We start from the raw sequence: 15461 nt of genomic DNA, 5'->3' as shown, positions 1-15461 counted from the left end.
TGTATCTCTCCTGGAAATATTAAGTAAATCTGTCAAGTAGTTTTTCCGTAAAGGTGCTAACAAAGAAGGCGTATCTCTCCTGAAAATATTAAGTAAATCAGTTAAGTAGTTTTTCTGTAAAGGTGCTAACAAAGAAGGCGTTCCGTAAAGGTGCTAACAAAGAAGGCGCATCTCTCCTGAAAATATTAAGTAAATCTGTCAAGTAGTTTTTCCGTAAAGGTGCTAACAAAGAAGGCGCATCTCTCCTGAAAACATCAAGTAAATCTGTCAAGTAGTTTTTCCGTAAAGGTGCTAACAAAGAAGGCGCATCTCTCCTGAAAACATCAAGTAAATCTGTCAAGTAGTTTTTCCGTAAAGGTGCTAACAAAGAAGGCGCATCTCTCCTGAAAACATCAAGTAAATCTGTCAAGTAGTTTTTCCGTAAAGGTGCTAACAAAGAAGGCGCATCTCTCCTGAAAACATCAAGTAAATCTGTCAAGTAGTTTTTCCGTAAAGGTGCTAACAAAGAAGGCGCATCTCTCCTGAAAACATCAAGTAAATCTGTCAAGTAGTTTTTCCGTAAAGGTGCTAACAAAGAAGGCGCATCTCTCCTGAAAACATCAAGTAAATCTGTCAAGTAGTTTTTCCGTAAAGGTGCTAACAAAGAAGGCGCATCTCTCCTGAAAACATCAAGTAAATCTGTCAAGTAGTTTTTCCGTAAAGGTGCTAACAAAGAAGGCGCATCTCTCCTGAAAACATCAAGTAAATCTGTCAAGTAGTTTTTCCGTAAAGGTGCTAACAAAGAAGGCGCATCTCTCCTGAAAACATCAAGTAAATCTGTCAAGTAGTTTTTCCGTAAAGGTGCTAACAAAGAAGGCGCATCTCTCCTGAAAACATCAAGTAAATCTGTCAAGTAGTTTTTCCGTAAAGGTGCTAACAAAGAAGGCGCATCTCTCCTGAAAACATCAAGTAAATCTGTCAAGTAGTTTTTCCGTAAAGGTGCTAACAAAGAAGGCGCATCTCTCCTGAAAACATCAAGTAAATCTGTCAAGTAGTTTTTCCGTAAAGGTGCTAACAAAGAAGGCGCATCTCTCCTGAAAACATCAAGTAAATCTGTCAAGTAGTTTTTCCGTAAAGGTGCTAACAAAGAAGGCGCATCTCTCCTGAAAACATCAAGTAAATCTGTCAAGTAGTTTTTCCGTAAAGGTGCTAACAAAGAAGGCGCATCTCTCCTGAAAACATCAAGTAAATCTGTCAAGTAGTTTTTCCGTAAAGGTGCTAACAAAGAAGGCGCATCTCTCCTGAAAACATCAAGTAAATCTGTCAAGTAGTTTTTCCGTAAAGGTGCTAACAAAGAAGGCGCATCTCTCCTGAAAACATCAAGTAAATCTGTCAAGTAGTTTTTCCGTAAAGGTGCTAATAAAGAAGACGCATCTCTCCTGAAAATGTCAAGTAAATCAGTTAAGTAGTTTTTCCGTAAAGGTGCTAACAAAGAAGGCGTATCTCTCCTGAAAACATCAAGTAAATCTGTCAAGTAGTTTTACCGTAAAGAAGCTAACAAAGAAGGCGCATCTCTCCTGAAAATATCAAGTAAATCTGTCAAGTAGTTGTTCCATAACGTTGCTTACAAAGAAACAAACAAACATAAAAAGAAATATACCGAAAAAACAATACCCCTTGCCCATCTCGGTGGCCACGGGTTTAATTATGAAATGAATAAACAATTGGGGTCTATTTGAATCTACCAACCTGCAAAACCTTTTTCTTTTCGTCCCTCATCTTTTTCACTTTGCTTATAACGGCCTCTCTTCTCCGCTCGATGGCGTCAATAATGGTCTGGAATGATCGATTGACATCCTCGAACGTCGAGTCAACCACGTGGTCCAGCTGGTGCATCTCGGACGTGACGGCATCGCTGGCTTCGTTTAACTGGCGACAAATGAGCAAGAGTTAGTTGCGTACGAAGTGATACCGTCGCGATAACACAGTGACTTATCGGCCATTTTATGACAAGGAAGTTCCTCAACTTAGAAACATTCAGAGATTATTACTATTATTACTAGCCAAGCTACAACCCTAGTCGGAGAAGCAAGATGCTATAAGCCCGAAGGCTCCAACAGGGGAAAATAGCCCAGTGAAGAAAGGATATAAGGAAATAAATAAACTACTAGAGAAGTAATGAACAATTTAAAATATTTTGAAAATAGTAACAACATTAAAACAGATATTTCATAGCCTATATAAACTACAAAAAAACTTATGTCAGTCTATTCCACATAAAAACATTTGCTGCAAGTTTGAACTTTTGAAGTTGTACCAGTTCAAACATAAATACATCTAAAATCATTAATCTTAGATTTTGTATCAAATATTCATAATAAAATATCACAAATTTTAAGTAATTTGTATTTTTCCTAACAGTACTTACCTCGAACTACTTTCTAAATAGTATCTGGGATCTCCTCCCAACCGACCAGAGTTTTTTATGAGGGGTAACCTCAGGTGGAGTGATACACGCCCTGAGGCTAACCCCAGGTCAGAGAGCATGCTTGCTCACGTCTCGATCTCCAGTAAGTTCTCTGGTCGCGTCGCGATAACATCTCGACGCTCTCATCTTACCCAGTGCGACCCTGTGTGTCCCCGACCCCCCTTTTGTGTCTTACGCGGTCCCCACGTGGACCCATTGAGTTCATTCTATACCCTTTCCTACCCTTATCCTCTGTGTTCGTCGTGTAGGGGCAGCTTATGTTCTCCTACAGGCACGTGTCCGGAGTGCGAGTCCTGGAACGAGGTGCAGTGGGTGCGCTTCGGCACCAAGAAGAAACAATACAATCTAATGCAGTAAGCAATAAGAAACGGGACTATTTGTTGACATTTGCATCTGAAAATCGTAAGCGTGCGAGTTAAGCTAAGCCGACCCTAGGCCAAATCTATCAAAATTTGAATTACAAACAGCTTCTTGAGACCTATTTTGTATCTTCTGGATTTTCCGTAGCCAATTATTCACACAATATCATTCAATAAATAATCTAGAACTTCTATCAATTTATAATGCAACTTTTTTTTTACCCTTCTTCTTCCTCTTCCTTTCATGTGGGGTCGATGTTTCTGACCAGCATTCTCCATCTACCTCTGTCCCACACTTCATCACCGGTTAATCCCTTTGATCGAAGGTCATCCTTGATACAGTCCACCTACCTTCGCTTTGGTCTCCCTCTCCTCATTCCTTGTACCTCCATTTCCATCACTATCCTCTCAATATACTGTTCATCTCTTCACATGACATGACCATACCATCTCGGTCTACTTTCTTGGATCTTATCTGATAGTTTTCTAACTCCTGTCGTCTTCTTCTTCTTCTTCTTTGTCTGCATCTCTTCCCACTTCCATGTGGGGTCGATGTTTCTAGCTAGCGTTCTCCACCTACCTCTGTGCCACACTTCATCACCGGTTAATCCCTTTGATCGAAGGTCATCCTTGATACAGTCCATCCACCTTCGCTTTGGTCTCCCTCTCCTTCTCCTTCCCTGTACCTCCATTTCCATCACTCTCCTCCCAATATACTGTTCATCTCTTCTCATGACATGACCATACCATCTCAGTCTACTTTCTTGGATCTTTTTACCCTTCATGATAAAATTCCATAGGTATAGGTACCTTTAAACAGTCGGACCTTGTTATTCACAAGATTGAGGAAGAATTGCAATTAATTGTTGGCCCCCAAAATAACTAGAAAATAGACCTTTGTATTTCAGCCTTGAGAGAAGAGAGAAACCATAGTTATATAACCTTAAAATAAACAAGAACTTGATCATTCAATTATATAACTATCAGTCTCAACTTACTGCACTAACCCGTCTGGTGTGCCATACTTCCTCTTTAATAACTCAATATTGAATAATTTTTTTTTCCATTTGAGAGGCATTCACTATTATATAATTGTAAATACACCTTGCCTTCAAACACTTACAAGCACTCCTTTATATAAGAATGACATAACAGGCTGATAAAAGTCTTTTTTCATAGTACAGTATATATAAAACAGATCCATTATAAGTTTTATTCCAGCTGTTACCAAGTTGTGGAATGATCTTCCTAATCGGGTGGTTGAATCAGTAGAACTTCAAAAGTTCAAAGTTGGAGCAAATGCTTTTTTGTTGACCAGGCGGACATGAGTCTTTTTATAGTTTATTTATGACATATGTTTTTGATGTTGTTAATAGTTTATATATGACATGTCTGTTTTGACGTTGTTACTTATTTTAGAATGATTTATTGTTAATTTGTTCTCTTCATTTATTTATTTCCTTATTTCCTTTCCTCACTGGGCTATTTTTCCCTGTTGGAGCCCCTGGGCTTATAGCATCTTGCTTTTCCAACTAGGGTTGTAGCTTGGATAGTAATAATAATAATATTAATTTCATTATTCGTTACTTCTCATTTTGTTTATTTACTTCTTTATTTCATTTCCTCACTGGGCTATTTTTCCCTCTTGGAGTTCTTGGGCTTATAGCATCTTTGTTTTCCAACTGGGGTTGTAACTTCAAAAAGTTCAAACTTGCAGCAAATGTTTATATGTAGAACAAGCTGACATAAGCCTTTTTATAGTTTATGTATGAAATATGTTTTTATGTTACTGTTTTTAAAATATTTTATCTTAATTGTTCATTATTTCTCATAGTTTAGTCCTGATTTAATTTCCTCACTGGGCTATTTTTCCCTGTTGGAGTTCTTGGGCTTTTAGCATCTTGCTTTTCCCATTAGGGTTGTAGCTTAGCTAGTAATGATAATATATTACAGTTCTTTTGTAATATCGTAAATGGATTTTTGTTTTTTCTATCAAGACCCGTTCAGTAAAACATGGTACATAATTGCAAATAGATACCGAGAAATATTACTTTGCGAAATGTAAACCTATTCGCACAAATAATCACATCGGCAAATGGTAACGTTTGAATGTACAGTAGAATTCATGTATCTGAATATGAGAGTAAAATTACACAGTCCAATCTCACCTTAGAGTAACATTCGTTCGCCTTATAACACAAAATCTCCGACATTCTCTTGATGGCGATCGAGAGCGGAATGACGGTGTGCTGGTAGCTGGCGGCATTTCCTTGATGGGAGCCGTTGCTGCATTGCGTGCAAAAAACGAGATCACAGGATTCACAAAACAACAATTCCTGCAAGAGTAAAGATGATATCAAACACAGTATAGTCCAAAATAGAAGACGTCCAAAATTGTTTTTATGTTACTACAGTTATACCTCTCTTCACGAAAGACACTGCTTACAAAATTTTCAAGCTACAAAACGAGATGCGAATATTTTTATGACTCACTTTACGAAAAATGTTTCACTAAATTTAAGAAGAGACATTTGCCATCCAGGCCGAGAATAAAATAGTCACCCATCACAGAGTTGAAGAAAATGATTTCAGAGAGAAAATGTACCTGTAGTCTATAATAGGGGTAACTATAATAGTACAGTATTGTACTGTATGTATTGTATTATTTTTAATTTATTATTACATTATGTGGTAATAACTACTTAATTTACAAGTATTACATTTAGTTTAGGTATATCGAATGGTTCAAATATATTTGACTGTATAGTATTTCATTGTGGTTATAATGTAGCTTTACAATGAGACTTTACGAAAGCCACTCCAGAACGAATTAATTTCGTGTTGTGAGGCATTACTATACATACAAAAGGTAAAGAATATCGTTACACAATACGAGCGAATTATTTTCATCCCAAGGAACTATAGATGGTGAAATAGTGACCAGAGTTATGAAGTAGCCACAACCAGGTCGGCCAGCCCTCTCGCATCAACAGTGGTTGACTGGACCCCCTATGCACCGATACTTCATTTACCTTATGTACGTACAAAAGTTTTTACAAAATTATAAAATAGAAGGCTCAGTTATACAATAGCTTCCTTTTTTAAACTTTGGGATATTTTGAAAGATGAAGTATATCAATGGAAAGGAAAAGTTACATGATAACTTATTTAAATTTTAAATCTTAGCGCTAATAGTTCTGGTGCTATTATGAGTTAAGACAAAAAAAAAAAAGGACCTGGGACTTGGGTAAAAAATTCATTTGTGCTATGATGAGATGGAAAATCTAATTCATGGATTCTCAACTACCAGAGCTCTTCAAGTGGCCATAAAAATCATACTTCATAAAGATGTAAAGTCACGGATAATGTACACCTATCAACAGTCAAGAGGGGCACTCAGTAGAGCGCAGACCTCCGCCACAGCAGCTTATTTCACGACCTTTTGCTCGCCTTCATCTTAACATGTATCAATTGGCGTGGATTTTCATACACTCATTTATGAACAAAATTTGAAGTCTCTGTGACAACGATGTCCAAAATTATAGTTGATTACGAGAATTGGACATTTTGCTTGACAGTGACCTTGACCTTCCAAAATTTAATCATTTCCAGCTTTTTACATAACAGTTAATCTCTGCAAGTTTCATTACTCTACGATTGAAATTGTGGCCACGAAGCTGTGCTTGGCAGTGACCTTGACCTTCCAAAATTTTATCCTTTCCCACTTTTTACATAACAGTTAATCTCTGCAAGTTTCATTACTCTACGATTGAAATTGTGGCTACGAAGCTGTTCACAAACAAACATACACACAAGCACTCAAACAGGGGGTAAAACATAACCTCCTTCCAATTTCATTGGTGGAGATAATAATGGAGTTAACTAAAGACGAACACATGAAACCTGATTATCAAACAACGATAATATTTACAAGTCGATCATAACCCAGCGATCAAACCTCCTTACTTGATTAGCATGCGTAGAACACTTTGGTATGACTTCTCTCCTCTGGCGGGACATCAGATCCAACAGCTGATTGACTAAGAAGGACGGGGGGAGGGCCGCCACCCCCCCGGAGGGGATGCGTATGGATTCCCGGCATATCGGACAGCGGAACGTCCCGTCGTCCCGGGCGTGGGAGGCGACGATGCGGGTGAGGCAGTGGAGGCAGACCGTGTGGGAGCAGTGGAGCAGCTTCGGCGTGTGCTCGCCCCCGTCGAAGGAACCTGCCCACAGAGATACTATATTGACACGTGTTGAATTGTTTTGGTGCAGTGAAGAAATAATAGTTAACATAAAAGCAACTCAGGGTAAGTGGGAGAAGCGATTACTTAAAAGTACGGTATAATCGAGGCGTACAGCGAAAGTAAATAAGGTTGGAATGTCTGGAAAATGAAAGTAAATAAGGTTGGAATGTCTGGAAAATGAAAGTAAATAAGGTTGGAATGTCTGGAAAATGAAAGTAAATAAGGCTGGAATGTCTGGAAAATGAAAGTAAATAAGGTTGGAATGTCTGGAAAATGAAAGTAAATAAGGTTGGAATGTCTGGAAAATGAAAGTAAATAAGGTTGGAATGTCTGGAAAATGAAAGTAAATAAGGCTGGAATGTCTGGAAAATGAAAGCAAATAAGGTTGGAATGTCTGGAAAATGAAAGTAAATAAGGTTGGAGTGTCTGGAAAATGAAAGTAAATAAGGTTGGAATGTCTGGAAAATGAAAGTAAATAAGGTTGGAATGTCTGGAAAATGAAAGTAAATAAGGTTGGAATGTCTGGAAAATTAAAGTAAATAAGGTTGGAATGTCTGGAAAATGAAAGTAAATATGGTTGGAATGTCTGGAAAATGAAAGTAAATAAGGTTGGAATGTCTGGAAAATGAAAGTAAATACGGTTGGAATGTCTGGAAAATGAAAGTAAATATGGTTGGAATGTCTGGAAAATGAAAGTAAATAAGGTTGGAATGTCTGGAAAATGAAAGTAAATATGGTTGGAATGTCTGGAAAATGAAAGTAAATAAGGTTGGAATGTCTGGAAAATGAAAGTAAATAAGGTTGGAATGTCTGGAAAATGATTGGTACGGTAACGAGTCCAGTATGGGTACGTCTCGTAAACGATAGGCACGTCAAGTACTGTAGGATGTATCTACAGCAGATATTACTGTATGATCTGTTTTATTATTCCTGTAACAGCTACAGTAGCACTTTTACAAATTCTAATAAACTATAATCCTGTCTACTTCAAGAAACTAGTCCTCACTATCACAGCAATGGAACTTAATTTCTCAATTTAAGGTTTAAAAATCCCTCTTGAATGAGAGAGGCAAGAGACGCTGACAGTGCCCTTGAGACTCCACCCAACCCCCCTTTCCATCTATATAGGGGCAGGGGGAGCCAGGCAATGGCTGCTGATGACTCAGCAGGAAGACCTATTGGCTCTCCCAAACTTCACCTCTTTAGCTCACAAGGATGGTAAGGTTGCAGACTCTATAAAAAACTATCGATCTTGTGGGGGTCTTGAACCCTAATCCAGCATATCACTGGGCAGGGACGTTTCTAATAGGCTGCCGCAACCCCAAAAGCCTAAGCATAACATATCAGACTCGGAGGATCATGCCTATAACGTACCACTTACTAAAATAGTCGACTCTTATATATGAAGTGAAAAACTAAAAACAGAACTCCATAAATTCTAGTCTTCCTATTTTCAAGAAAAACTGCTAAAACTGTACAGTTGGAGACGTAATTCCTAGGACATTTTGCTCCGATTGAGTCCACCCTGTCACACCCATACTGTGCTGTGGGTTTCTTTGCGTAGCCCTTCCCACCACCTATCCTATCTCTCCCCTACACTATCTATTTGGTCATTTGCCGTGCAGTAAACTGATATCTGGTTGAGAACAACTGTTATGGCCTTCACTCTCGAGCGAACAAAAGCACAACAGAACTGTTCCGAGAAAGGCCTCAATGTTAAAGAACGGTCATCCAACTCAATCGTATAGTTTCTGTCTTGGTCAAATGAGGATTAAACTCACAAACAGCGAAGGTATACAATATACAAAATCTATTTTAAGATACACAGGGATTTTCTATGGAAGTCGTGCAGTAGGCAGTCAGGGACATATACTCCGAACACAACTAGGTGTATACTATAAGAGTGATATCTAATGATTTGCTCGATCTATCTTCTATTATTTTTCCTTTCTATTTCACTCTTTTGTCACTCATCCGTCCAACACTAAATGTCCTTAATCCTATTCTTTCCCTCCAAACCAGAACAAATCATGAGGTTCAATACTACACAATATTCTAGAAGTTTTATTCCAGCTGTAACCAAGTTGTGGAATGATCTTCCTAATCGGGTAGTTGAATCAGTAGAACTTCAAAAGTTCAAAGTTGGAGCAAATGTTTTTATGTTGACCAGGCTGATATGAGTCTTTTTATTGTTTATATATTACATATCTGTTTTTGACGTTAATAGTTCATATAGGACATATCTCTTTTGACATTCCTTTTTTTAGAATGATTTATTGTTAATTTGTTCTCTTCAGTTATTTATTTCCTTATTTCCTTTCCTCACTGAGCTATTTTCCCCTATTGGAGCCCTTGGGCTTATAGTATCTTGCTTTTCCAATTAGGGTTGCAGCTTGGATAGTAATAATAATAATAATAATAATGCTAGGAATTAACCCAGGTCGCTCACTCATCGAGTGTCGGTATAGTAAACTGGAGCGTGATAGAACCACGACCAGAGGTCCCTCACCATTTAGACCTCTCCTTCTTCAACATCCCCCGGGACTACGACTGCTGCCTTCTACTACAACTATCCTTTGTCATTACTTTTTCAAATTACTTTTATAGTTATTTTTGTAAGTGCTCGTGTTTCTACTATATATCGTAAAGGATTTTATAAAACTACCTTTATAGGTTTTTGTAAGTGCTCCTGTTTTTACAATACAGACTCATACAGGTTTTTTTACATGTACCATATATTTATCTTGTCACTAACCGTATACTACTACTTACAAAACATCTAACAATATAGTAATATTGTATATACACTACAGTAATTTCTAAAGAAGCATTGTTCTATACAATCTTCTATAAAAACCAGTTCTAAAGGTTACAAGACTATAGTCAATTTCTTTTAGCGAGGCAGATTTGCACCGACTCGCAGCGGTGCCCTTTTGCCTCGGAAAAGTTTCCTGATCGCTGATCGAGTTAGAATTATCTTGTCCAACCAATCAGCGATCTGGAAACTTTTCCGAGCTAAAAGGGCACCGCTGCGAGTCGGTGCATATCTGCCTCGCTAAAAAAAATTGACTATAGTTACAAGCAATACCATCCAAACACGTACGGACACGTATTCAAACAGCGAAGGCTTTTTCTAGTCCGTTTCTTCTTCATTTAGACAATTTTTATAATCAACCCATCCTGAGAAAAGGTTTCAATTCTTTCAATGGAGTCGGAAACTAGCGATACCCGAGGGAGCACTGAATTCAGTGTTCACAGATGATGGGATTAGGCTATGTGAAGATAGTAGGCTTGGCCATATAAAAAGGGTTGTGGCTAGCCAGGGTCTCAACACAAAGGGATCTAGGAAGTATAATTGTTAAAATCAATTTATTCTCAACAGTATTCTAGAAGTTTTATTCCAGCTGTTACCAAGTTGTGGAATGATCTTCCTAATAGGGTAGTTGAATCAGTAGAACTTCAAAAGTTCAAAGTTGCCGCAAATGTTTTTATGTTGACCAGGCTGACATGTGTCTTTTTATAGTTTATATATGACATATCTGTTTTTGATGTTAATAGTTTATATATGACTTATTTTAATTGTTTATTACTTCTCTTATAGTTCATCAATTTCCTTATTTTGTTTCCTCATTGGGCTATTTTTCCCTGTTGGAGCCCTTGGGGTTATAACATCTTGCTTTTCTAACTAGGGTTGTAGCCTAGCTAGTAATAATAATAATGATAATGATAATGATAATGATAATAATAATAATAATAATAATAATAATAATAATAAATGACAATACAAAATCAAGGTAAACCAATTCCGGATAAACTAAATTTACTTACGAAAACAGAATTTCCGAACTAACAAAAATATACTGAAATATCGACACATCAAAGGAAGAAGGATTAGTCAATTGTAACCACAATCTATACGTACAGTTAATATAACAATAATCCTCCAGTTCCTCACACAATCCCAAATCCACCTTCTTCCTACTCACATAAGCAAGTGCCGCAGGTCAGGAACGACTCGTTGAAGTCCTCGTAGTTGATAGAGACCGTCTCGACCAGAGTTGACGACATCACTTCTTCCCGACCCACGCCTCGACTGGGGAAAGAACCAAACGGGTTGTTAACTGGTTGCTGGTAGGTCATTATGGGCTCGTACATCCTTCCCGGCTTTGGCCTTCCGCCGCTCGACTCCTGGGGTTTTGGTGACGGTGCGAGGTGGAAGTTTACTGAACACTTTTAACCCTTTTACCCCCAGGCTTTTTGAAAATTTCCAACCCTTAACCCCATTTTTTTCCCAGCACATTTTGCAGTATATTTTTTTTTAAATTGCTCTAACAGCCTTAATTTTTGTCATAGAGAGGTCAGGTTGGTCTCATTCTCTTGGAAAATGCCTGAATTTTCTCAAAAAATTATTAAAAATATGAAAAAAAAAATTTTCATAGCATTTTTTTGCAAGGACGTACCGGTACGTCCATGGGGATGGGTTTTGTGAAACGTACTGTACCAGTACGTCCTTTGAGGGTAAAAGGGTTAATGACACTATTATCTAAGGCCATTCTGATAGTGATTAGAAATTCATTAAGCACTTTTGATAGTATCTCTTTTAATAGTGACCCAGATTAGGTTATCTAGATTTCTATATTAACCCTTCTACCCCCAATGGACGTACTGGTACGTTTCACAAAACTCATCCCTTAACCCCGATGGACGTACCTGTACGTCCTTACAAAAAACTGCTATTTGCATTTTTTTTTTTTTGCTTATTTTTGATAACTTTATGAGAAACTTCAGGCATTTTCCTAAATAATGAGACCAACCTGACCTCTCTATGACGAAAATTAAGGCTGTCAGCGTAATCTAAAAAAAAAAATATTGCAAAACGTGCTTGAAAAAGAAAAACGCCTGGGGGTTAAGGGTTGGAAAGTTCCAAATAGCCTTGGGGGTAAAAGTGTTAATAGTAACCCAGGTTAAGTCATCTAGATTTCTATATTAAGACATATATATATAATGATTTTTTTATTCCAAAAATTTATCTATTATATTAGCAAATTTTCGTTATTGTAAACAATACAGTATTATGTAAGGCATGTAGAAAATATATAAGACATAAAGAGATCAAAGGTTTAAAGCTACTCAGAGTAATAAAGTTAGCACCAACTCTACAATGGAATACAGGGAAACACAACTTTCATAGCAATCAAAATGGGAAATTATCCGATCAAATGAGTCAAGCTTTAGCTATTTATGGGACTTGTCAAATATATATTTACACAAATACATTGATTTAAGTCAAATCTTTGCCATGCCACGCTGGGGCACTGAGCATACGACAGCAGAAACTAAAAGAAACAGTTTCTGGATTAACAAAATTTGGAATCATCCACCCTAGATTTGGCAAGTTAAGTTTCATCGCTTTCTTTCTTGTGGGGTAAGGCCGAGAGAGTTTCCGTCTTTTGCGGTCATACCGAGAAATAGCTACAGTCCTGCTACTGTCTATAATTTGCCTAATCAACCCATTCATAGCTTGTGCACTAGGTTTGCTCATCTCATTTTGAAAATATTAGACATCCATAGCTCGCCATGATTCAGTCAGTGAGGTCTCTCGAGTGCACTAGCCTTTCTGTCTATATCAAGACAGGAGAAGGACACTCCAAAATCAAACCATTGTTCTCTACTCTCGAGTAGTGCCTTAGCCTCTGTACCATGGTCTTCCGCTGTCTTGGGTTAGAGTTTTCTTGCTTGCGGGTACACTCAGGCAAACTATTCTATCTATTTCCTTATTTCCTTTCCTAACTGGCCTATGTCCCCCTGTTGGAGTCCTTGGGCTTTAGCATCCTGCTTTTCCAACTAAGGTTGTAGCTTAGGTAATAATAATAATAATGGTGTGAATTTCATACATTCTTATCCATTGGTCTACTTGCTTCTTTGGCCCCAAACTTAAGTCACAATATCTTGTTGATTGTGAAACTGTTCCCAGAGATGCACCACTCATCACAGCATAAACAATTAACCCTTTTACCCCCGGGTTATTTGGAAATTTCCAACCCTTAACCCCCAGGGGGTTATTTTTTTCCCAGCACATTTTGCAGTATATTTTTTTTTAATTGCCCTAACAGCCTTAATTTTTGTCATAGAGGGGTCAGGTTGGTCTCATTCTCTTGGAAAATGCCTGAATTTTCTCAAAAAAATTATCAAAAATATGAAAAAAAAAAAATTTATAGCATTTTTTTGCAAGGACGTACCGGTACGTCCATGGGGGTAAAGGGATGGGTTTTGTGAAACGTACCAGTACGTCCTTTGGGGGTAAAAGGGTTAAATGAACTGTAAGGACCAGCAATAATAATAATGGAATGAAGACCTAAAACTAATGCAAATTTGACAAATCCGAATAGTGGTCCACTAAAGTGTTTGATTCGAAATGAAATTGTGTTACCTGATCCATCTAATTCAGTGGTTCCCAAACTGGGGGGCGCGCCCCACTAGGGGGCCGTGAGGACGATACAAGGGGGCGTGAAGTCATCTGCTCGAAATTACTTGTTTAATAGATTAATAAAATCATTAAAAGAACAAATATCTGTCATTACATACATGCATCCATCTCACTAAATTTGACCACAAATTGTGCCTTAGTCTCATAAGTATTTCCAAATATCATATGCCATGTTTTCAAATTATCTATTCTTAAAATTGCAACTCAATTTTGCCAATTTGCTAATGTTCAAAACTTTTTTTTTCGCTCACTTTGAACCAAAGGTTTCGTTTTTAGTTACTGGATATACTATTATTTGTTTGAGTGGCTTTCATTATTAAAATGTAATACAAACAGAAATCTGTTTTCCTGTATAATGCTAAGAAATAAATGTAAGAATCATTTCATATAAGAAAAAAGAGAGGAGTGGGGGCGTACGGGTCTACTGGAAGCAAAAAGGGGGCGTCAGGTAAGATAGTTTGGGAACCACTGATCTAATTGCTTTGATTGAAAAGAAGTGATATCAACTGTACTGGAAGCTTCCCCTCGTCAAAATAAATCACGCTGATTTCACAGCCCGGTTCTAGAATTCTGATTCTAACTGCAAGATCATTCAGATAAAGTAGATAAACTTTTTTAACCCTTTTACCCACAATGGACGTACTGGTACGTTTCACAAAACTCATCCCTTTAACCCCATGGGCGTACTGGTACGTTTCACAAAACTCATCCCTTTACCCCCATGGGCGTACTGGTACGTTTCACAAAACTCATCCCTTTACCCCCATGGGCGTACTGGTACGTTTCACAAAACTCATCCCTTTAACCCCATGGGCGTACTGGTACGTTTCACAAAACTCATCCCTTTACCCCCATGGGCGTACTGGTACGTTTCACAAAACTCATCCCTTTACCCCCATGGGCGTACTGGTACGTTTCACAAAACTCATCCCTTTACCCCCATGGGCGTACTGGTAGGTCCTTGCAAAAAACTGCTATTTACATTTTTTTTTGCATATTTTTGATAATTTTATGAGAAACTTCAGGCATTTTTCAAAAGAATGAGACCAACCTGACCTCTCTATGATGAAAATTAAGGCTGTTAGAGCAATTTAAACCATATATATTGCAAAATGAACTTGAAAAAAAAAATGCCTGGGGGTTAAGGGTTGGAAAGTTCCAAGTAGCCAGGGGGTAAAAGGGTTAAGCCCCATAGATTGCCTCTGGATAAAACGAGGTAAGTTCGTATGGAAAGTCACAGCTAACCAGACAGCTTAACATTTGTTTTCTCAAAGATGTTAGTGAAGTGAGACGTTAGCTTCGGCCGTTGGAATTCAGTGATGGACTCATCATCAAGTACGGGGTGTTCAATGTCGAACAGCCGTGGCCCTCTGCACAAAACTTCTCCATTCATTCCGGTCTTGAGCCTTCCTTTCCAACTCCACCATCGTTAGCCCGCACATCTCCTTGATATTCTCACTCAATCTAGTTTTAGGCCTTCCTCTCGTTCTTGTACCATAGACTGATCCAATTAGTAGCGTTCTTTCCTGAGTATTGTGTTTCCAAACCTGGTGTCCAATAAAAGTTAGTTTTCTTTCATCCAAAATGTCAAGTAATCTTTTTTCGATATTGATCTTTTGTAGAACTTCCACGTTAGTCTTTTTCTCAATCCAGCTTATCCTAAGGACTATTCTGTAACACCATAGTTCAAAACTTTCTAATCTTTTCCGATCTGTAGCTTTTAAAACCCAACATTCTGAGCCGTATGATGCGATGGGGAAAACAAGTGATTTGAGAAGTGATGGACTGGCGATGACAATATTGATCATGATTTCTATCACAAGTGTCATTTCATTCTTTCATTCTTTTTGTACATTTTCTATAACAATTAAAGAAAGTAGTTCAATCTAGATGTTACTGTT

The 15461-nt window shown here is 37.9% G+C and overlaps 1 protein-coding gene across 6 annotated transcripts in view; it reads right to left on the bottom strand.

Moving 5' to 3' along the window:
• Positions 1-15461, bottom strand: part of LOC137637640 (tripartite motif-containing protein 2-like) — a 78393-nt gene that overhangs the window by 42564 nt on the left and 20368 nt on the right. For 3 of the 6 annotated variants that reach the window (XM_068369786.1, XM_068369787.1, XM_068369788.1), the window contains exons 4-7: positions 11060-11261; positions 6793-7067; positions 4995-5162; positions 1729-1908 (exon numbers count right to left, since the gene is read on the bottom strand). In XM_068369786.1, the coding sequence (XP_068225887.1) occupies positions 1729-1908; positions 4995-5162; positions 6793-7067; positions 11060-11228 (792 nt within the window). In that variant the 5' untranslated portion in view covers positions 11229-11261. The remainder of the gene's footprint in view (positions 1-1728; positions 1909-4994; positions 5163-6792; positions 7068-11059; positions 11262-15461) is intronic. The other 3 variants (XM_068369789.1, XM_068369790.1, XM_068369791.1) reach the window with 3 other exon arrangements.

Source organism: Palaemon carinicauda, unplaced genomic scaffold (genome assembly GCF_036898095.1).
Source record: "Palaemon carinicauda isolate YSFRI2023 unplaced genomic scaffold, ASM3689809v2 scaffold9, whole genome shotgun sequence".
Taxonomy (NCBI): Eukaryota; Metazoa; Arthropoda; class Malacostraca; order Decapoda; family Palaemonidae; genus Palaemon; species Palaemon carinicauda.
The sequence above is the reverse complement of the archived record's forward strand: the minus strand, read 5'-3'. Positions and strand labels throughout refer to the sequence as shown.